At 37.8% G+C, this 25509-nt stretch overlaps 1 protein-coding gene across 2 annotated transcripts in view; it reads right to left on the bottom strand.

Annotated features, from left to right (window-relative positions):
* Nucleotides 1-25509, bottom strand: part of LOC109068869 (ephrin type-A receptor 7-like) — a 132174-nt gene that overhangs the window by 70425 nt on the left and 36240 nt on the right. For both annotated transcript variants that reach the window (XM_042777142.1, XM_042777143.1), the window contains exon 3: nt 22787-23456. In XM_042777142.1, coding sequence (XP_042633076.1) covers nt 22787-23456 — 670 coding nt within the window. The remainder of the gene's footprint in view (nt 1-22786; nt 23457-25509) is intronic.

Below are 25509 nucleotides of genomic sequence, written 5' to 3'. Positions count from 1 at the left end.
GGCTTTAATAAATTGGCTATAAAAAATATATCAAATAGAAATCTGGTTAGAATGTCTGCCAAACAGGTGTGGATGTCCAAAAGCCCAATGGAGACTCGACTTTAATGTGGCACTAGACTTTGTCAAGATCGTTGTTGAAAAAAATAAAAAATAAATAAATAACACCACTGAGAACAACAGTTTCTCCACTAAAAAAACAGACTGAGAGAACAAGAATAATGGAGAGAAGCAGAAAAACACAATAGGCAGACAAGTGAATACAAAGTTACACAGTAACAGAGGAGCAGGGCTGAATTGCCCTGGTCTCTTCAGTCCCATGATTCACTGCAAATGAGATGTCACCATGGCAGTCATAACGGGCTCTCGCCACTCCCTGCAGCATAATTGAATTCCGCACTCGTATAAACTAGATGCTCAGCCCAGCCACTGTTCTGATTGTTATTAATGCTGGTGTTTATGGGGGGAAGCCTCCAATGACCTATCACAGAATCTGCAGAGCCCTGGAGGGCCCTGTCATATACCTCCCACAACAAACATGAGCACATCATTCAAACTGACACAACATATTACAAAATGAAATGCATTTAAATATGGTGTGAGGATTTTTAATTTCAAAAAGGAGTTTACGTCAACCTGAAGGCAACAAATAAAGCAGACATGCAGTCTAACAATCTCATAGTCTTTCACTGGCATAAAACATATGTACACACATACAGTACACTCACACAGATACAAATCATTCAGACAGCTGTTTGACACCAGTGTGTTCCCAGTAGCATTCCGGTCTCTTGTCCCCAAGGCGATGCAGTGTGGCCCAATTCCCCCTGGATTCATCCCCACTGGTACTCGGTGCTCATGACATTTTTAAACTACTGGTCTTTGGGAACAAAAAGAAATCCTAAAAAAATAAATAAAATGGGACCAAGCTATTTAAAATGCCTGTTCACAATTTTGAGCTCTGGTTCTATCAGTCATTGATGAGAGATGCTCCACTCCTGCGCAGGTTTAACCTCACATGTTTTGTAGTCTGAGCACGAGTGATCCAGTCAGACGGCTGATATGAGATCAGCTCTTGACTATGAATGCAATATAGAAGACACGGTCAAACCAAAAGTAATTCCGAATCTAAGGTCAAGTGTAAAATTGAAGAGAAATCATGTATAGTCTGGGGAAAGCACAGATCTCAAGCAAGCCATCAGTTGAGTGTAATTAAACTTTAAGAGCTGAGCTGAGGCTGAGAGCGGAACAGAGGTGTTCAGCCTGGTTACTTTAACAACCGGCAAAGGGCTGATTGTGGCCCCTCGTAAAGCCAGAGAGATTTAGCCCCACCATGGGAGCCATGAAGATCATTAGTCCCCAGAGAAAGCAGTCATCCATCTGAATAACCTCACACTGCACATGAACAGACATGTCTATGAAGATACAGTATTATCTTTACCATCCTATAATGGTTCATGAGAATGAATGAAGGTGTCAGTGTCTGCGTTTCAACGCACAAAATCAAATTCACCTTTGTGTATCTGTGTCATCTGTTTCACTACTAAAGGTGTTGTATCATGAAAAACACAATTTTTTCTTGCTCTGTTGGAATAAAAGTTTGATGAATAAATACAGATATACGCTAACATTCGCAACACAAAGCTCTATCACCAGTCCATCCAGACCATGAAATTAAGCTGCAAAATCAAGTAGTTTAAGTAGTTCAGAAATCATAACATGTTTACATGTATAGTCTGACACTAATTATAGTAACCTAATTTATGTAATCAAATGCCTTAAAGACATGTTGAAGGTTTAAGCAAACCCACAGTTGTGGCCAATATTCCGATTTCACTCTATTTACATTTGACGTTGAACCTATTCAGTATTCAGCAACTTGCTCTCTAATAAACAACAGCTGTGACCGTAACCAATCATAACAGAGGTCATTTACATAAAGTCTATGTTAAAAAAAAAAAAAAAATCATGTCAAACTAATGTAGTATGTTTTTGTGCAAAAGACACATTAACAATTACAGTTAACAGACCCACAGTGAGCAGCTGAATAGTTGGTCACATCTTTGATAACAAACATTATAAATTGACTGTATTAGACTATAAATTGAAAAAAAATAAAATGCTACAAACAGTGCAGAAATGGTGGGTAGTGAAAAAGTAGCTTTAGAAAGAAATATTTTGATCCAAAATTGCATAATCATAATAAATCTGTATTAATGGGATTTTTTTAATGAATAATGAAATATGATATGATTTTTTTTTTTTAAATATAATGATACTCATTATTTGTGAAATTGAGCAAAATGTGTTAAAATGCTTTAAAAACTTGATTGTGTTATTTCTTTAACCACGGATCAAATTAACATTTTCTGTCAGGAACACTATTGGCAAAGATGATTGACTATTAGCATACAGTTTGGACTGGCAGTATGGTTCTTTTCTGGGCAAGAACTCCCTGTGCATCCATGCAGCCTAGCATAGATAAGAACAGGGAGAGCAGCGATAACCATATGCTGACATCCCCCAACACAAACTGACAGCAAAAATCTCAATGCCTTAAGCAACAAGCATGTTGCCATACCCAAAGATGACCTAACGAGTATGTTGCCAATACCTGAAAAGCTTACACAACATCCTCTCAATAACAACCAGAAAACCTTTAAGTATGCTTCCAACAAAAACCAGAAGCCTTAAGAGCAAGCATGTTCCCAATAATAACAACTAGATAGCTTTAAGAACAAGCATATTTTCAATACAGCAAGAGAGTACAAGCATGTCCAATACTCGAACAGAATCAATGCTGAACTGACTTCAACTGAACAAGGACTGTTTACCATTTCTCTTTGGAACTGCACCAGAAATTATTCAGTTTGCACCATGATCGTTATGTCCCGTTTATCACCACAAAGCTGCTTGAATCTGCTGTATACTGTTATATTAATAAAGGCGACTTGACCTGATAGGTTAAAGCACCGCATGTTGCAGGAACAAGCTTGTTGCCAATGACAACAGATAATAACGCACATTGCCAATATGATCGCATTGGCCTAGAACAAACATTTTACTGAAAACGACTAAAGCCTAAGCAACAAGCATGTTGCCAATAAACAGAGCATTAAAAAGGACCTTAGCTTAGCTTTGTGAATACATTTAAAGATGAATGGAGAGTGTACTGTACATAGCCAGCTGGGATGTGGATTCTTGATTTCTTCTTCATGCAGGGAGTGCTTATCTCTTCTGAACTTGTTCTTGAGTCAGTCACATTAGTATAACTCATGCAGTCCATGTCAATAATGCAGCGATGTGAGAAGCATTGCTTACACAGTCACTTCCAAATCAGGCAGCTTATGATCAATTTGGTGAATTCATGTGTTTAAGTTCACAAACTTGAATGAATCTCAGGTTGAAGTCCATGAGGGGAACGAATTCCTCTCGCTAAATTCCCAATTGCACAATTCCTAGTGTGGCAAGAGGGGTTTTCCAGTAAGTGGAGTTTTGCCTGCCGTACTTGCCATTTAATTAGCTATTGAGCATAATACTGAAGGACCTTATGTATGGATGCTGTGATAGGTGTCATATTCCTACAGTAGACGTAGATCAGCTGAGTGTCAGCTGATGCGAGCTTGACTGACGGGACCTGCCAGAACTAAAGCTATGCTTGATATTCATATTTATATTGCACTTTTATACAAGAAATAAAAATAATTAAAAAAAAAAATCTATCATTACTTCACTTTGTGTTGTCCCAAAGCTCCATGCTGTTATTTTTTCTATGAAACACAAAAGGAGAACTATGAAGCGTCTTCACACAGCTGGTGAGGTTGAGCAAATTGACAGAATTTTCATTTCTTTGGTTGCCTATTACTTTAAAACAATCATAACTTCACGGTTTATACTAGAATTTGATTGAACAAACTTGAAAAATGCCATTTAAAACATGAAACCGGCTTTATGAATAGCTATTCCAAGTGTGAAATGAAGACAGAAAGTGAGAAATTAAGATGAAAAGAGAGAAACAGCAACTGTTACACGCTTTTTCTGCCATTATGTCTGGGTATTATGTGTGAGTGGGCACACGCAAGTGTGAGCACATATGGGCTCACATGAGTGTGTGTGTGTGTGTGTGTGTGTGTGTGTGTGTGAGAGAGAGAGAGAGAGAGCACCAGAAATACTTATGAGGGACGCAGGTGCTGTTGGAAATGTCATCCACTCCATTTGGAGGGGGAGGGTTTGACACGCAGCAAACGATTACAAAATACAAAGGCAAGCGAGTGCCAGGAGAACTGCCAGACTGCAGTCCCTGAGCACAGAGAACAAGACAAACCTAGCCTGACACTCTGGGATGATAAGACTACAGTGGAGAGCCTCGCCGGTACAGGTGGCAGATCCGTAAACACACTCGAACGCTGTAATGTGATACAGGAGTAGGAGGAGGCAGGAGTGAAGACACAGGCCCGGTGAATCACACCATTACAGCTTGAATCACAGCAGAGGACCCAACTGTCACTTGTGGATACTTGTGGAGTTGAAGTCAAGACCCAGACCAAAACCAGACTCCCAATGAACCAGACAAGAACCAGACACTTGGCATTTAATGCCAGTGACTGTTTACGTTCTTGTGTTTGCAGATACTGCGGAGTGTTTTTATACCTTGAAAACTCATTTGGCTTTCTGTGATATTTTTGAAAGTTGTTCTGCAAATTCTGCTTACAGTATGTACATAATGAATGCAACCACAGCCACATTATCTAGCTGGCTAACGTAAATGGGGAATAACGTAAATTGTTGCAAATGTGACAGCCTTGGAAACATCAGCAAAAATGGGTTGAAAAAGATAAACAAATGAGTAATGTTGTACATTGTTATCCAGCAGAAGTGTGTTAAAGTTTAAAGGAATTATGGAGATACAATAAAGCTGTAAAAGTTCCAGTTATTAATGCAAATTACAAACATCATTAATTTTTGCTGTCATTTATTTTGGAGAGATTTTATGACAAGAAAATCTGTATATTTATGTGACAAACAAAATGTGTTGCTAAAGATTTGTATTTTTAAAAAGTTTAATGGTAACACTTTAGAATAAGGTTCCATAAGTTAATGTTAGTTAACTACTTTAGTTAACATGAACTAAGCAAGAACAATCCTTCTACACCATTTATTAATCTTAGTTAATGCTAATTTCAACATTTACTAATGCATTATTCAAATCAAAAGATGTGCTTGTTAACATTAGTTAATGCACTGTGAATTAGCATGAACTAACAATGAATAACTGTATTTTCAGTAACTAACATTAACAAAGATTAATAAATACAGTAATGAATGTATTGTTCATTGTAAGTTCATGTTAATTAATACATTAAGTAATATTAACTAATGGAACCTTATTCTAAATAAATTACAAGCTTAATTTATGATTTGAAATTATTGAAGTCCTCACATTTTCAGTTTCTCTAAAAGCAGAAATTCCACACAGCATAAAAGAAACCTACACTCTATAAAATAATTTTTCGTTGTAAGCTGTAAATCAAAAAAAAAAAGATTACTGGAGTATGTTTTTATTTTTATTATAATGTTTATACTTCAAAACCGCATGTATAATTAAATGAATTACTTGCTGTATCTTTGTAATTACTTGTGAAATTTACTAGTAATAAATGAGTGAAAATGTTTCAGAGAAATCCTACACCATTTTTATTTCAGTGTATTACATTATCAATACTTTACTTAGTACATAGATCCTCTCATGCTGTTGGGCACATTGGGCAACAAGGTCTCCCCACCATTGTTGGTTCTCTGCAAGCACCTTAGCTTTGTCCCAGCATAATCCGGTGAGCTTGAGACCTTTGGAAAAGGTTTGGTGCCAGGTGGTGTGGGGTAGGCCTCGGCCATACTTGGCTCCCAGGGTCTTGAGATCTTGAGAATGCACTGGAGACATCACTGGTGAAATGCATTTACACTCCAGACAGTGTTCGCCGTTAACGTCACGTTTTGCATGCATAGACTGCAGTTGGGATGACAATGGAGGTGTATAGTCATAACTTGATTTTAAAAGATATTGAAGCTGGTGACCTGATGTGCTGGAGGTAACAAAACATGGCCAAAGCTTTCTCGATCCGGCACCAGATTTCAGTCTCGGCATCACCATTGTGACAAACAATGCTCCCCAAGTAGTTGAATTTTTCCACTGTCTCCAGACGTGTCGCCTCTAAAATTATAACTGGCATGGTTGTAGTTCCCTTCTTCATGATCTGCATGATTTTTCCAGGCTGATGCGCAGTCCGATCTTACTGGCTCTTGGTTGCGAGTTTAGTCTTCGGCGAACAGAGCCACGTCATCAGCAAAATCTAGATCTATCAGATTATATTAATCCACCCAAAAAAGATGCCTGCTCCAACATATGCATGTTGCCTTCTTCTTGACAAAGTCAAGGGTGGTAAGAAAGAGGATTGGTTGATGGCGCGGTGCAGATGATGTAATAAAACAGCACAGAAAGCCTTCCCCAGAACCCCAGAACCAGAACTAGTTGTAGTCTCCAGAACTGAAAGGAGCTTAATGCCTCGACGATTTGTGCAGTCAGTGACATTGCCTTACTTGGGGAGCTGAACAATGATGACTTTTCTCCCATTCTCATGGGACTTTCCTCTGCGCCAGCAGATATTAAATAGGTGGGTCAGCTGCACAGCCAGGGTCTGACCACCTGCCTTTAGAAGTTTAAGATTGATCTCATCAAGTCCAGCCACCTTATTGTTACAGAGCTCTTTAATGGGATCTTCATCTCTTCTATCAAAATGTCACCCCTATTGACATCTAGATCGACATGCACCCCTTCCACAGTGAAATCATACGTGGCAGTAGGGTCAGGTTAGTTAAGGATGTCTCAAAAGTGTTCCATCCACCTTTCATCCTGTTCTGCTTTGGCTAATAAAAGCTTTCCATGTTTGTCTTTTAATTGGGCCTCCGCCTCCTTTTGTAGAAGCCAGTTTCTCTTATCTCAACATCCATTGTTCTTTAATCTTTTCCTGTTGGAACCCAATCTTCTCATCTGCACAGCTCAGGATGATGGTCTTCATTGCCTTCCAACTATCTTCGATGTTGTCTGTATGAGTGAGAATTTCAAACTGATTTTGAAGATCAAGTGCAAACCCTTTGGCGGTATCTTGGTTATTAAGTTTCTCTATGATATACGGACACTAGACCACAGCTGGTCTTTGGCATTTGAATTTGAGTTTAAGATTCACCTGGATTAGATAATGGTCAGAGCCAATGTCCACTGCCCTGTAGACCTGTGCATCACAGAGAGTTACCTGCCATCGTCAACTGATGCAGATGTTATCGATCTCATTAAAGGTGACACCATCTGGAACACGTCATGTCTTCTTGTGAATACGATGATGTTGAAATCAATACAAAGGTTGTTATGGTCACAAAAGGAGATCAGCAGCTCACCATTATCACTCAAATGTTCAGATGATGGAAAAGGACCAACGGTAAGTTTAAGTCTGTTTCGATAACCGCCCAGCTGTGTGTTAAAGTCACTAAGGACAATCTTGAGATCAAGATGAGGCATTTCAACAAGGGTATCTTGTAGTTGGCTAATCCTTTTCAGTGTTGTCAGCATTTTGAGTCAGTGCACAGACTTGGACAATCGTAATCAATAAACTAATTAAAAATGAAATACCCAAAATACAAGATACTCGCACAAGATCATAAGATCCTGACCACATTTATGCACAAGATCAAGATTTCAAATCCACAGGTCTAAGATAAAGGTGAGTTATCATCAGATAACCAAGAGATCAGTTATGGTGCACATTAGAACAAAATACTTGGTGATTTAAGCACTTGGATTACACAAAAACACTCACAAAGGCTAAAATGCAAATTCACATTGTTACACACCAGGTTCACAGGTTAAAAGCCACAGCAGCTTGGATAAATAAGAGATTAATGGGTCTGATCCTGCAAACAGCTAAGAGCGTTTTATCCATCTCTGGCTGCAACCCACAAGTCACAGTGATCCATGAGTCATAGAAATGTTACGGGATCAGACCAGGAGTGTAGAGAATCAGCTTCAAATCTTATCAGATAAACACGGGTTCACTTCAAACTGCTGAAATACTCCTGGTGGCAGTTCTGGAAACCTTAACTGAACTTACTTAACTAAGGGAAGATGTGTGCATGTAAGAACCCATGTGGGTCTCATGGGAAAATTTTCTTGGAACACTCAAAAACAGCTGACGACTCAGTTTCAGAAGGAGCATGAAAAAACTGAGGGAATTTGAGAACACACTGTCACCTCACACAAACTCATTCACCTTGACCAGAATGCTTATAAAATAGGTGGACAGATGCTACTAATGCTAATCCTGATGGTGTTTGGCGCTACATTCCAAAAGCTAGTGAGCCGGCTGCACAGGGAGCATTCGAGGGCATCATATGTGAAGGCTGTTGCAAAAGGCCTGTAACTTGATTATCCTGCCTTATAAGCTAAATTAAGGCAACATTGCTATGTAATCCCAGAATGCATTGAAATGAGCTGAGTGAAAACAAATCCAGATTGCAGATGCAAAAAAACCTCAATTTCCTTAAAAAATAACTGATTAAAAATTGTATTTCAGTGAAATTAAAATTGATTAGCTTAAAGAAATAGCTTACACAAAAATTTATATTCTGTCATCATTTACTCACCCTCATGTCGTTCCAAACCCATAAGAGTTTAATTAATCTTTGAGTTCATAAAATATGGTAAACAGAAGCTTATACAGTGCTTATTCTCAGGTGCTATGCAAACACATTTGAGCTTCCTCAAGAACAAAGGTTTGTTCTCACAATTCAAGCAAGTCCAGTTCAAAAGCTGTTACTGGGGCACAGTATGTACTATTTAGGTACTAATATTTACTTTTACCATACTTATATGCACCCTCTAGGGGTGAATAATGTACAAAAGTGCAGCTTTTGAAAGGGTACCGCCCAAGTGACAGCTTTTGTACCTTTTTTTGAAATGTTGAGTGTTGAGTTTCTGTTTACCATATTTGATGTGCTCTATGTTAATCAGTGTTTATATGTCAATAACTCTGTTCATTTTATAAAGCATGTGTCTCTTCAGAAACGACATGAAGGTTAAAAATTGATGATAATTTTCATTTTTGGGTGAATTTCGCTAACATCAAACTCTACTAAAAATGAACTGTAGTCTACCATGCAGCGCACTATTTGTGTGGCACGCAAAGTTGCTGTCTATGTAGAGCACTCCAAATCAGTCACTTGTGAAGTATCATGAAAGTTGGGATGCTGCCTTAGAAGCCACCTACCTGTGTAGACAGTAAGCAGCGAGGCAGCTCACTGGGGTTTGGAGCAGAGCTAATGTGTGTAATATATGACACACTACTGTGGTTTCTGTCACAGTTTTGTAGCTCTGTGGAGAACTTAACCTGTTGAGATGTTTTTCCCCCCTCAGTGAGCATTTGTGTGAAAGAGAGAACAAGATAGGCAATGGAGGTTGAAGGTGGCCCTGTGGCACAGATCCAGTTCTGTTTGACCCAAGACACCTCCAGAAAAAAAAAAAATCCACCCGCACACAAACAAAGACAGAAGCACCACCATGTGCCAGGAGACAAATGGCTCCATCAGCCCATGTTTTGCATATGGTCGTATGTGTGTGTGTGCTAACTGTATGCGGTTGTCCACAATCAGCAGTCTCTCAGGCAAAAGTGTAAATTTTAAGAGCTGCAGTTCTGGAGATGATTAACACTAGTGAGTGTTCACAGGGGAAGAATTACAGAACCTGTACCAGATGGGCATAGGTGGCATGATGCCAGCCAGAACAAAGACTGGGGTGCCAAGCCACAAATGGCTGGCTGTCTTCCATACACATCCCCCTACATACACACACATGATAATCTCACCATCACACTGTAAATTATCCGGTTAACCCACCCATTCTGATGACTGAGAGAAATAAATAGCTATGAGAGACTTTAGCTATGAGAGAGTTTAAGAGAAAAAGAAAGAAAGAAATCAGTAAGACAAGTGAATCTTCTTTTCCAGATTCATACACATTATTGTCTACTAAATATTGTAGAAACTTAATTTTCTGTAAAGTTGCTTTGCAATGATTTGTATCGTAAAAAGCGCTATACAAATAAACTTGAATTGAACTGAATTGTTTATATTTGAGTCATATTTAAAGAGATTTTTGTATAAACTTGAATTTAATTGAATTGTTGTGGTGTAACATAGATCTAAGTGAACAAAAACATCCTGCAAAGTTTGAAATATGACAGTGCACCGTATATAAAAGTTATTGTCTTTCAAAAGTAAGAGTCGACTCTGAGTCATTTTTTATGAATCGTTAGAAGACCGAAGCTTTTTCCTCTGACTAGATGACGTCAACTTGTCAAGTTATTTGAATACGATACGCCCACTCATTGCGCTCCAAGACGCCAGTGAAAACTAGAAAAAAATCATGGCGACGAGACGCTGTGATCTGAAGTGCGACTCAAAAAGCAAACTTTTTCATCTGCCCAAGGATGAGCATTTGAAGACTAAGTTGGCTACAATTCATATATACAACTGTACCACAGAAGTATAGTCCGAGCCTTTGTGCTTTGTTCACGCCATTTTGAAGACGATTGCTTTACCAACCAACTGCAATGCAAAACTGGATTCGCGAGACGGCTGATATTGAAGGAAGGTTCAGTTCCAAGTGTATTTGCATCAGCTTCCTCCTCCGTAGTCAAACCTGTAAGTGTTATTAATAATTGTTGCTTTTACGTTTATGTAGCATGCTTAATAATGTTTGGGTTTGTTGTGTTAAGCACCGTTTAGCTTCTAGGTCTTCAATGACAATTGTATTGAGATATGTGAATTGTTTGTCGTTGTGTTGTCTGATCAGTATTTTAAAGTTGCAAATTGTTTCTTGTGTGTAGTTGTAGCCCCGTGTTAAATAACTATTACTATGTTAATCTTTTTTATATATGCTTTCTATCTTTTCAAAGTACATATAATGTGTTTCCAGGTAAAGCATGATATTACTGTCTTAATGAAGTAGTTCTAAAAATTCGCAGTGAACCTAAGAATATGTCGATTATTGTAGACTGACCGTCGTTCTAAATACTTTGTTTAATAATAAAGAATGTAGTGTAGCACACAGACTTTATAATAATGTGAAATGAAACTGCTGTTTATTGTGCTGCACTGGCAGTTACAGGGTTAATGCGGGAGAGATGAGTGATTTCGGCTGGTGCTCCTGTGAGCGTCTTTTGTCTGTCGTTCTTCAAACATTACAGTAGACACATTTTGGTTTACAAACTGTATTGTTTACTCAGTTAGTCAGTTCACGTTAACACTCGGCTAACGTATCCACCTAGTGTTCAAAGCAGCTAAACTTTAGCTGTGGGCACGATTCGCTTGCATAAGTGTTTTTGTATTTTATGTCATTATAAGAACGGATTGATTATATTATTGTTTTATGTAAAGGTACTTTGTCAGTAGCGCTGGCTAACTGGCTCAAGGACTCATCTCTGTGCCAATCACAACAGGTTTGGCCAGCTGACCAATCAGAGCAGAGTAGGCTTGAGGAAGGGAGGAGCTTGCTCCGAACTTGCTTGAAACGAATCATTTCCTAATCATTGGCAATGACTCTAATATTAAATGTATATTCTGAGAAAATTACAATGTTTTTTGACCTAAGATGCATTTAAACCTGTTGTGGGGCACTCCAAAACAATAATTAGGACACTTTAAAATACCATATGACCTGCTCGCAATGATTTGTATCGTAAAAAGCGCTATACAAATAAACTTGAATTTAATTGAATTGTTTATATTATGTATGTATGTATGCATGTATGTACCAAGAGCTTCTTAACTTGTTAACCTGCACCTGGACGCCAGCACACTGAACGCTCTTTGTTTGCATGTGTCAATGTTAATGAATAAATTAAATGAAACGGGACAAAATTAATCTTTACAAATTATATACATCATACATGTATCATTATAAGGTCTAAGCCTCAAGCATAGACGAGAGATCGCTTTTTTCTATTGGAAAGCTTATAAGGAATGTATTTGCTAAATTTGTGTAAGCAGTACACATCAAAACATGCTTAATCATAACGCAGTACATACCAGATTCGTCGTAACAACGAGTCAAACCCATCCACAGCTGTAAATCCTGGTTTAGTTAGAAAGGTAAGGGTCCACTTAACGACATCCCAAAGTGCACTTTTAGTCCAACGAAGCAATAATGTTGTAATATGGATGGTAATTCCTTTGTTTACGTTTACGCGGAATATTGTTTATTTGAATTATGGCGCTCTCTCGTGATGACTCGTGACTAGCGCTGTGACGCACCTGTCATCTGATGGGGGCGTAACTTAGAGATCGGCTTTTTGCACAAATAATTTTTTTTTCTTCTTCTTCAACATTTTTCATATATGTGTGTGTGTTTTGTGGGGAATGTGGCTGTATCTGTATGATTACCATCTGTATAACCGGCCACGTGCCAGCCATCAGCATGTGATAACTGACTGTATGAGAATGTTTTATTTTTAGTGATGTATTTATTTACTGTAATTGGCATACATAGTTAATTCTTTTTTTATTATTTATTTTTATTACTCAAATTATTCTTATTGTATTTTTCTAGTGCTCAAATAAATCACTTATACGATGTCTAAGATTCTGTCTATTGTTTTATAACTGAAAAACTATGCAGTGGTATGTTTAATGACTAAAATAATTTGTAGAACCCTTCAATACATTTTGTAAATATTTTTAATTTGGGGGGGGGGGGACTAGACAGTCTCAGAAAAATGGTTGCAGGAATCTAATTTTTCATGGTATCTTCTTCAGATTTGAAATAGAAACTCATGAGACATGTGACTTTCCACCCATTATTTTTCTGAATTGCTCCAGGACTGATTTCATGTAGTTTTATATAAAATAAAACAAATTCAGTGTGGTACAATTTTTTTCAAGGCACTTCAGTGTCTATAACAATTTTTCTTTTTGAGCATTATCAACTCTGGATGATGGAGGGGAAAGCACAAAGGGTCTTATTTCCAAAGACACCAAAATTGTGTGTGTAGCACACTGAAGTCAGGAACTGTTAAAATTTTAAGTTAGGTAGGTCATTTTCAGCTGTGAGTCCCAAAATGGGGGGGGGGGGGGGGTGCAGGTTAACAGGTTAAAGCTTCAATGTTATTTTTAATGGGATGACCAAAATATACTTTATGGTCAACAAACACTTATGTAAAATTTAAAAAAATACATCAAATCACAATTATAACCAGTAGACAGCAGCAGATGGGCATTTATTAGCTTATTAGTCATTAACCCTCTGGAGTCGATTAACGCGAATACGCGTTTTGGGGTATTTTCTCCTGATAACGCCGAAAAGAACTTAAATTACACTTTCAGTTTTGATCGTACAGATAAGAGCAATACATCAAACGAATCTGTAAAGGGTCTACTTTTTTTGTATACAGACATAATAACAACAAAACTTTGTGCACTTATAAAATAAAGATAACAAACAAGGAGTGCTGTCTGCAGCCTTTGTCTGCGGTGATCTTCATTTACAAATGCGTCATTAAAATGAACTGTAACTCAGTGAATACTCAACACAGAGACATGAGAGAGATATCTATAGAAAGCCTGACATGTCTACTTTTAAACGAAACAAGTGCTGCCGAAAACAAATATTCTGTGATAAAGTAATCCATATGAAAACAACGTGATGTCCGTTTTTCACGTCTCGTTTTGTTGTATTCTAATGTTATGTGGTAAATTAGTTGATATGAAAACTCAGATTCCAAATGCCCCTGCGCGCGGCTTTTGAATACGCCCAGACAACTAAGACAACGATTATCTTCTAATGCGACCACGCCCCTGCGCTGAACGCGCTATTCAGATTCTAATGTTTAGACATAATTCACCCCAAAAAGAAGTGATGTGGTTGAGGATTTGAGATTTGGATTTCCTCAGAAAAAAAGAATGAAGTGCTTTATTCAGCAGAGATCATAAACATGAGTAAGTCTCTTTCTATTTATTTATATACTTGTACTAGTTTTCACATAACGTGTAAACATTTTACTAGTTAGCCTTTTTCCAAAGACTTTTTCCAAACTATAATTCCTGACTAAATGTATAATCAAGTAAAATATTATGAAGTTTCAATAACAATATACAAATACTATACCATTCAAAAGCTTGATGTAAATAATATAAATGTAACAATAAATGTAACTGTAACAAATGTAATAAACAATGCTGTTCTTTCAATTTATCCCCCCTAAAAAACCTGAAAAAAAATATTCTCAGCTCTTTTCAACATTAATAATAATAATAATAATAATAATAACAATAAATGTTTTTTTTGTAGAAAATAAGATTGTTAAAAGGATTTCTGAAGGATTGTGTGACTGGAGTAATGATGCAAAAAATTCAGTTTGAAAGTCAGCTTTGATTGTTCCTAATAAACTGTTTAACTGCACTCACAAGTGAATATTAAATTATGTTGTGGGATAATTAAATATATTCTAAATAAACTACAAACATAAAATTATATACATTTATTTTTTTTCCTCACATTCTTTCTTGTAACTCATCCCTCTCAGTGACACAGCTGACTGAATGGCTCATTATGCAGGCCTTTGTCTTCTCAGGTGTGAATTCATGATAGTTGACGCCTACTCGCATATGACTTTTACCAACAAAAAGTGTCTTAGAAAATTTAAATCAATATATTGTTTTTCTGTAAGTGAGTAAACAAGATGATTTTCACATCATTTAGAAAAAAAAAAATTCTAGGCTACAAGCTCCAGTTCTCAAAAGTCCCGGGAACCAATTTTCTGTATGTGTTTTATTGCCTTATTTAAGTGATTTAACATTTTTAGTTTTTCACTAACCGCGCATAACATTTTTTTTCTCAAAAGCACAATCATGTACATACATGCTGCTCACATATTATTATAGCCCAGTTTGTGCTGATTACAGTGAGATTAGACTTTAGCCATTTAGATATTTTATAAGAAACTGAAAAAAGCACAAATGTCAGGGCATGACAAAACTTCTCCAGGCCCCAAAATACCCTTACTGTGCGTTCACACCGCCAGCGTCGAGAGCGTCAAAGTGGCCATTCAAAGAAAGTCATTCATTTTCAATGTGAGCCGGCGTCGAGGAGCGGCGAGGAGCGGGGCGGCGCGACTTGGCCGTTGAGAGCGTCGAGGAGAGTTGAAATCAGGGGCAACTTTATGGTAATGATCTATGACGCGGTTGGGCAAGCAACCAATCAGAACGTAGAAGTCCACCCGCTTGAGAGGATAGAGAACGCAGCTCCAACCACATTAGTTCTCAAAATAAAAGGTTGATTATTGCTGTGGCGGGTTTGCAGTAATCTATGATGTGTCCCTGTTTGCGTACAGGGACATAAAAAACTTAATTAAAAATGATACGTGGACCAAGGTGTCTGAAATTGTTCATGTTTCTGGTGAGTTTGCTGATGTGCAGGTAACGATATAAGAATAATAATCTAATGATATAATAAATAATACTAGGCTACAAAAGTCCCCAGTTTTACTTTTTTAAAAAAATTTCCTTGATTATACGTACATTAAGTAATGTATATACTTGATTATATTTACTTAAGTAACATTTTCAATGCAGGACTTTTACTTGCATCAGAGTATTTTTACAGTGCTTTATACAAGGTAAAGGATCTTAATACTTCGTCCACAACAATATTTAATGAGGTTAACTTATAACGTTATGCTCATTATGGTCAGTCTGCACAAGATCAACAAGCTTGTTTGCTTTGCGGCCACTTTAAATACACGATAAGCATTCGATCTACGTCAGAGCGTCAGAGCGCTTGCGAATCTTTCTGCAGCGTTGTGAGCAGGGCGGCCAGAGCGATTTTTGACGCTCTCGACAGCGGCGATGTGAATGCACAGTATTTCTGCAGCATTGTGAGCAGGGTGGAATGTGTGAATTTTCTATATATAAAAAATTTGATTTTGCACCTTTGACTAATGTTAATAAAGTTACATTTTGTATGCATCAAGCTTAGAGCATTACTGTCAAATCTGTAAACAGTAAACAAAAGAAAAATAAACAAGAAATGAACATGTAATATTATTAGTAACTGCACTTAATAATGCAAAATAATAGTAATTTTATGATTAAATTATCAATAGTTTAATACTCCCGCACACCACCCCCAGTGCAACCAAATCTGCTCATGGCGCCACCATCTGTAGAACTTAGTGGTGCTGGCGACACTGCTCTCAAATGTAAGTCTGGAGCCATAGGGTGGGTGGGTGGGTGTGCGCGCGGAAATATGGCAGACGTTGGCGTGAGAGTCGCCATACAACAGAAAGATCTCAGCAGCAGCTGCTGGCTTAAGACTTATCTAATTATACATCTGTGAGTTACAACAGGACCTTTAATTAAACTACTACAAATCACACATGCACTCAGTACCATGCTTACATGTCTAATTATGTTTTCCCCTTTTTCCTCCATTTTCTCTCCCTGTCATCTGTTCTTCTCTTTTCTTCTTTGCTTCATTGTGCCATCTCTGTAATTACCAACAGTGCCTAACCTTTCTAGACATTCACAGCATTTCATCCTCAAATTCCAGATATACTGTAAATGACCCTTTTTCACCATCTCTGACCATTATATTAACATGGGCTGGTTGTGCTACTGTACCCTTGAGGCATGTGCCTGTTTGTGCCTACTGTACCTTTTAAGACACTGCACCTAACTGAACAAGCCTTCTAGATGGACTGGATGGAAAGCTTCAAATTAATGTAAATGCACAATAAAAACATTAAAAACAACATGCACAATGGGAAGGCTGAGGTGTGAGTTAAAGCAGATGGTCTCTCTGGAGATGATACATCAGATCAGCTGTTCTCTGACACACAGCAGCTACCCACAGACACAACGGATGACCTGCACTGCCCCTTTACACACATACAGTGTGGAAGTACAATGAAAAGCCCTCTGGTCTTCAGCATTTCACCACTTTGTCCCTAAATTAAGCTTCCACTCACACAGTTCTTTATAGACAGATAAAGAGAGACAGAGAGAACTGGAGAGACAACCTCTTCTCAACTGATTCATTTAGCTGAAAGCTTTGTCTTCGCACCGAAACATAGCCAAACATTGCTTCCTGTCTTCTTTCTTAAAGGGATACTCCACCCCAAAATAAAAATGTTGTCATTAATCACTCACCCCCATGTCGTTCCAAACCCATAAAAGCTACGTTCGTCTTCAGAACATAATTTAAGATATGTTGGATGAAAACCGGGAGGCTTGTGCCTGTCCCATAGACTGCCAAGTAAAATACACTGTCAAGTAGGTTTGGGCGATGTCTTCAAATTTGGCATCGGACGTCGTCTACAGTGTAATATCACGATGGATGATGACATTGGCAGGGTGGCAGGGTGGATAATCTTGTCACAAGCCTCCGAAATATCTTAAATTGTGTTCCAAAGATGAACAAAGCTTTTACAGGTTTGGAACCACATGGGGGTAAGTGATTAATGACAAAATTACATTTTGGGGTGGAGTATCCCTTTAAGTAAATCATGAAACAACATTCTCAACACATTTTATTTCTGAAACATGACATATTCCGGAGTAAAGGAACAATAACTATAAAGATAACTATATTAGTCTCCCCAATAATGCACAACACCATTCTGTTTATTACAAGCGTGCACTGCAGTTACACAGTCTGTCACTTTCAATACTGGAGCTCTGTAAAGTTGGGTTTAAAGTAAAAAATTTTTTTTTAAAAAAATGAATAAAATAAAAAAACAAAAACAAAACAAGTAATTTGGCTATTGGTTAATATTATCCAATAGCCTGCAAGACCTAAGCGGCATCAGTGGAAAATAAAGTTGTTTCAGAAGAAGGGAAACATTTTATTTTGATTAAAGATTATGAAGCATCTCATTGCACTGATGAATCAGTCACAAATTAAACAGAAACATGAAATAAAAGGAAAACTGTTTTCACGTTAACTTTCCATTGAAACAGCACTAATGACAGCAAGAACAAAGCAACAAAGAATACAAAGAAAAAGAAAAGATTCAATGAAATCAGTAAAAGAACAAACAAAAGAAAGAATGAAGAAAAAATTAATTTTTATTGTAGATGTGCATTAATAAAAGTAAGTAGAGTGCATTTATAGACAGAACACAGGCCCACAGCAGCCTGCAAATAATTAAATGTAATGCTTCAAGGCTCATGGCTTCACACACACACACACACACACACACACACACACACACACACACACACACACACACACACACACACACACACACACACACAAAGTCCTGTCAAGTGCAACCTCTCCAGACACAATCAACAGCTACTCATGGCCTGGGTCAATACTATCGAGCCATTTAGTTAAAACACACTCACTCTTGCACACAAACACACACACATTGACGTGAACACATAAATCATACCCACACTCTTCAGGATCCCTGTTCATTCTTCACTTATTACCATCACTTTCTGCCTCTCTCACTCACACACACACACACACACACACACACGTACAGGCGTCCAAAAGTGCCGACCCACAGCACACAGCAAGTGGACAAATCCACAGTGTGCTTGAACAGTTTAGTGAAGCATTAGAGCTGATCAATAGCTCAGAGTTCCTGAGAGAGAGGCAAGTCTGCCCCGCATATCCATCTCATTAGCATTCAGCTGAGACCTGAGCTCACACCGAGTGACACCACCGCAATCTTCAAATTCACCAGCTCTCCTTCCCATCATCCCTCAATCCTTCAGTCTACTTCATCCATACTTCATACCTTTCTCCCTCTATCCCTTCACTGTACTTCTGCTTCATTCATCTTCTTTGAATGAATGAATATTTTGTGTTATTCTGCACATTTTTTTGCAAGTTTTATTGACAGAGAGAGAGGAAATAATGAAGAGAGGGGGAAAGGATCAGGAAAGTCTGACTCAAACTGGCATCACCTGCATTAGCACTAATCCAATGTGTTAGCGCTATGGGTGTAAAAATAAAAAAAACACAGACTACGCACAACATTATAGAATAAATAAATATACAAATAAAATAAAACAAAATAAAAACTTAAAAGCTGTCCATTTGAACTGCATGCTGCTCTTTACTGTGATTTTACTGCTTAATTAAACCAAAAAACAAAACAAAAAAAAACACATTCATTGTCCTTGAAGTTCATTTAATTACTTGGAAACCCTGTAGAATATTTACTTGATTGAGAAACATTAAATTGATTAAATTTAATTAGCTAATACTAAAAAAGTAAAATAAAATAAAACAGCAGCATGTTCAATAGCACGTCTGTTTTTCCTATAGAATCTGAACTAGCATCGGGCTTTGTGCAGATTAACTGGTTTTGGTATCCAATACTGAAATTTGGGCATCATCACAAACCTAGTCTGAGCATGTATTAACTACAAGATTTGTCATGCTCTGTTTACCATCTTCCTCCAATTTAGTTTTTATTTAGTATTTCTCTCCATCTCCCTCTCTCTGGTCTCATCCAATCTGTCCCTTCACACATTCCTCAGCTCCTGTCTGCTCTCTGATTGGCAGTTGGTTTTGTCTTCCTCTGTCATTAGATGTGTGGTGTGAAATCCTGTTCATCGTTGGCCTTTGAATCATCCTCTCTTCTGAGAATCACGACAAGCCTTTTCTCTGATGTAGTAACACCATTCACTCATGCAGCTCATCATCATGACTAAAACATCTGAAGCATCACATACTCACATTTTCAAACAAAGAGCATGTGAAGTCCTCAGGTGAATGACTAGTTGACTACTTATTAATTAGAATAAAATGAAACTACATTGTTTATTTACACAAATAAATACATTTTTCTATCATCTCTCAAAAAACAAAAAAAAAGCTACTTATAATTTTAGTCCAATGGACAAAGCCCAAAGTATAGCCACAAGACTTAAACATTACACACTGACAGGATAAAAGTGTGATAAAATCACTTACTATCCTTGCTTACATTAAATTTTTCATCTCTTGTTGTAACCAACAAAAGTTTCTGTCTGTGGTATAAGTCAGCAAGTGGTAAGAGACACCTACAGATAATACTGATGATGCTAAACGTTTTTGACCCAGAACAAAATAAATGTGTTGAGTTTACAGTTCATTAATAAAAGTAAGTTTATGATAAGTAAAAATTGATAGCCTGAATGCACTGTAAGTCGCTTTGGATAAAAGCGTCTGCTAAATGCATAAATTTAATTTTTAAATTTAAAGTTTGAATGGCTTCTGTTCTGTGTATTAAATGGTTGGAGCTGTATTAATTAGAGCTGAAGCATGTAGAAAATTAAGCAGCAGTGTGAGGGAATTGAATAGTAGTGCCTTGCCTTGACTGTGGCATATTATTTGCATATTTCTGTGAGTGTTGATTAGTAAACTGTCATTGTGGCTATGTGTGAATACCGTACTCTGACACAAATGAGGTGAAACATTAAATCAGGGACAGGCTGTGTTTGGACATATGTATCAGCTCACACTGAGGAGAAGTAAGAGGAAGTGCGTGTGAGGTGCGAGTGGGAGATGGTGAACGTCATGTGTGGGGTTTGATATTCCGTCTCACCTACAGCGAGTGTGACCGAGTCTGTAAAAGATCATCTGGGGTTACAGGACCGATCACAGAGCTGAGATGAGGAAGACTGACATAAGCGTGGAGAGAGGAACTGAGAGACAACACACACCCAGACGAACTACATAAACAGAAAATAAGGACACATTCACATGCAAACACCCTGAAACACCCTTTTCACCCAAAATAACACTGTGGTTACACAAAGGCACAGTAATGTCATTAGATAGCAATACCATGGTAGTTTGAATTATTTACCATGGTACTAAATAATCCACACACCACAGCATTTACATCCAAAAAAAATACTGTGGCAGACTGGCAGTATCATGATACAATGTTGGTTTCACACAAGAAAACCACAGTAATTAGATATATACCACAGTGCTCAAAGTAATGAATTGCTGGCATTTGAAATGGTATTAAAACATAATTATTATTACTATTATTAAACAGATTTTTATCAGCTCCAAAATTATGTATTAGATTAGATTAAAAAATATTAACAAGCCTATCCAAAAAATGACCATTGTAAAAATATATTACATTACATATATATATATATATATTATATATATTAATATATTATATATATATAATATATTATTATATAATATACACATATATAATAATATGTTTTTTTTAAATATAAATATAACATGCATTATGGGCATGCACAAGATTATGTTTGACATCTCTTTCAAATAAGAGCATTTATCATTAAAGAGCTTCAGGTTTTCAAAGAATAGCATTTTTTTTTTTAATTTGTCCAATATGTATTCGTTTGTAAGTTTACTTCGCCCACATATCACATGCCTCTTAGTGATTTATGATTCACTGACAACAATAACAAAATAAAGACACAATGCAGGGTCTGTTATAACAGCCTGCTGCTGTACGTGTGAACTGACTACAACTCCCACACTACATCACACAGTTCTACAAGATGGACTGTGAAATATCACACTGACAAACATACACACTCACACACACACACACACACACACCATGTCCTGTAGCGGCTGTTGATAATGCAGTGACACACTGGTCAAATGACATACAGCTGTAGCAGGACAAATGAGATACAAATGTTCTGTCTGTAACACTGACAGACAGAAACCTCAGAGAGTGTGACACTATCAGTCAGTGCTGACGTATTTCTGACCCTTGAAGCGAAACCAAACGGATGACTGACCCACGTCAAAGCAACCAAACAGCTGGGAGCTTCTAAAACCGTCATGTAACACATCTAAAAATTCAATCTGACTAAATCCTCTGCATTTGATAAGAAGTTGGGTTTTAAATAAAATGAGAATATAAAATTTGACATCATTTACTCACCCTCATGTTGTTCCAAATCTGTATGATTTTCTTACATGAAAAGCAAAAGATTTCTGAAGAATATCCTGACTACTTTTTTTCAATATAATGAAAATGAATGATGACTGAGGCAGTCAAGTTACAAAATTACAAAAAAGTACAAACATACACTACATTAATTAACATTAACTAGTGGTATTTGTAAAGTGTTACCACTTTTTTTGAATCAGTAAATGAGTCCATGAATCCAGTTCACAAAAATGGTCAGAGCGATTCATTTATAAATGAAACTGATCTGGTGCAGCACACTGATTCAATGATCTGGTTGCAATGGTTAACTGCTCACTGGACGGTAAGATTTTACATGAATAGTTGAGTTTTATCATTTGTTTTTCAAATAAAACAATCACAAAAAAAGACTCCAATATAGCGCATGATTCATATTGATCACTTTTATAATATTTTAGCATTGAACACTTCAGTCCATACTGAGTGTAAAACCATGGAAAAGATTAACATATTTTCAAATTTCTCCTTTCGTGTTGTATGGAAGAAGGTCAGTCATACAGGTTTAAAATTAAGGGTGAGTAACTGATAACAATTTGCACTTTTGGATGAACTATTACATTAACGAACAGACCAAACCTTTCATCATCTGGCATAAAAACTGATGCACTGATAACCTGCATAATCATTATGAGACTGCAAGGACTGCTTTTTCACCAAGGTTGCTTTGTGTAAAAATCAAACCATTATGAGTTTTAAATGTAAACTTTTGTGCTACACTACAAAGGTTTGGGTGGAAGAGTGTTTCTTACCCTCACAGCTGCTGTGTCCCTCCTCATAGCCAGCACTGCAGCTGCATTTACCAATGGGCACCAGCCACTCTCCTTCAGCACTGCAATGCATTCTGGGAGGACTGTCTGTGTCCACCTCAGAGTTATTCACGCACGACCCTCTCACCTCCACCAAAGTCGAGAAGGCAGCTTCAGCTACTGTGTCCGGGAATACTGCTAAATTCTGCACCGTTGATAAACAACGTTTGTAGTACACTCTCACGGAAACCAGCGCGACACACGCACCCACATCCTGGAAGGCCAGATGGAACCCTTTGCGGTTGAGATGTCCTATCTCACGGACTTCAGTGTTAAGTTTCATCTTACGTTCTCCCAAATCACCCTGAGTGAAACTTTCATCTGCCGCAATGGTGTCGATTTTGCTGTAGCGGTCTTCACGGGTGACACGGCCCAGGTCCCAGTCGGACTCGGCGTAGAGAAGGTTGAAGGTCTCCTTACAGCTACCGGACACGCCTGGGATGCTGTTGCAGTCTCGCAGGGTGAACTGCAGCTCAATGAAGATGCGCTGGCCACCCTGCCGCCATATCCAACCCGTCTGGAGCCAGTTGTTCTGACTGGGCTCCATCACGTTGCATACTTGATACGTGCGAATGGGCTTGTATTTCTCATCAACACCGCTGATTTCCTCCCACTGAAATGAGAAGACAGAAGAAAACAAAGGTTTCAAATGAAGAAGAATAAGAATCAAGAACTCATCATTAAAATAAAATAAAATAAAGTAAAAATACTTTTCATTGGCTGTACCAACTTTTTCACTGTGCTTTCACTTTGAACTAACAATGAAACTTTAAAACAATGAAACCTTTTTCCCACTGTAAACTAACAACTTTTTTTCTCTCTAAAATGATAATATTCATTGCAAAACTTTTTGGGCTATTTATCTATTAACATTAGTGAAACAGAAATTAAAAAATAAATAAATAAATACAATAAAATAAAATAAAAATTAATTCATTTTCAAATGTTACCTGTTAAATTAAATCCCTAAAAAGGGAAAATTTCTATATATACAAAGATGTGAATTAGCAACTTGTTGCAGATTTATAGGACTAATTATCACAAAGAGTAAACATATGTACATCATTGTCTATATGTCAATAAGAACAGTTGGCATGCATATTTATAGTGTGTACAGTTCAATCTGTATAAAGCTTAATGCCAAATCAGCTAGAGTATATCAAACACAGAATATATTAAGACTAAAGCATCTTCAATCAGCACCACAAACAAGCTCATTGTCTCATAGAGAGATTATAATGAGCCTCTGAAGACGAACACTCTCACAGTGTTTTCACAATTAATTGCAGAGTAATGAAGATCCTTTGTTTCTGAGGGAATCGAGCCGTTTAAATCCACGTCTGAATTTGGCAGAGTCTCTCCACAGATTCGACTATAAGTGGCACTGAATTTCAACGGATTCTGCTGAAACCCACAGATCCTTGCATGTACTGTATGCATGTACATGTGTATGACCACGCAGCTGTGGTGGGCAACATCTGGGAGCAGGAGACAGAGAATTTAATCGCATAACTTTTGCTACGGTTACACCTATCATTTACACTACTCCGGCATTTTCTACCCTCGAAAATGGAGACTTTTGAAAACGCTGCAGACCCCGTTTTAGTTTGAAAACTCCGGGGCTGTGTTTCAGTGATTCATATCTATGACTGTACCTGCATGAATGGTCACGTGACATGCGTTTTAGGTTGTGTAGTGTAAATGGAGATCATTTCTGAAACGCAGTGGAAACACCAGTGTAGACGAGGATCGTTTTCATTCTAAAAAAAGTTTTAAAACGAACACGCACTAGTGTAAACGGGGCCTAACAGTGCCGAGAATTCCAGGCCGAGAATGGTTTGTAATTGTGCCGTGCCGTGCCATACCGGGCTCACGTGGAAATAGAACCTTAACCAGGGCCAGCTCCAGGCATGGGTAGGGGTGAGTTGAGCCCACCCAAATGACTGTCTTGCCCACCCAATCAGAATTAGATAAAGACTACGTAAAAAAATTTTGTGTGTGTGTGTGCGCGCATAGATTAAAACTAATCTGAAGTTGACTGTATTTTGAGAAGATTAAGCTATAGCTTGAGACTGCCCAATTAATCATAAAATAACTCCAGAAAATTGCAGCATGTTTCTTTTATTAACTGAACGTAAGGCGCGCTGAATTCATGTGGAGGCTTCAGTCTGCTGCAGAAAAACAGAGGCAGACAATGAGCAAAAACGGGCAGAAATATTTGCGCGCTATCACAGGGAGTTGGCAAATTGTGAGGAGTTTAATACACAAATATGTATCATAGCCTACCACTGAAATGGCTTGAGCAGTTTTAATGTTCTAAACAACAACAAAAAAACATCATTCAATAACGTGCGTTCATTGCATGGACGGGGAACGAGCATATACAAACCAGATGATAGGGCTGGGCGATAAATCGATTTTATCGATTAACTCGAATGTGTAGTTTACATCAGTTTGTTTGAATGAAAATCGGTTTACTTTTTAACATCCACCGATGCTCCACTCAGGGCTCCCGTTGTTCTGATTGGGCTCAACCCTCCTCCGTGCGTTTGCCATAAAGACATGCTGCCGAGGAAAGTGTGTTTCTCCGGAGCGCGGAGTAGAGCGGTGTGATTTTGACTGGAGCGAGGCGCTGGGTTTTTTAAAAGTCAGAGCGTCGTGGTTTT

This window comes from Cyprinus carpio, chromosome A19 (genome assembly GCF_018340385.1).
Source record: "Cyprinus carpio isolate SPL01 chromosome A19, ASM1834038v1, whole genome shotgun sequence".
Taxonomy (NCBI): Eukaryota; Metazoa; Chordata; class Actinopteri; order Cypriniformes; family Cyprinidae; genus Cyprinus; species Cyprinus carpio.
The sequence above is the reverse complement of the archived record's forward strand: the minus strand, read 5'-3'. Positions and strand labels throughout refer to the sequence as shown.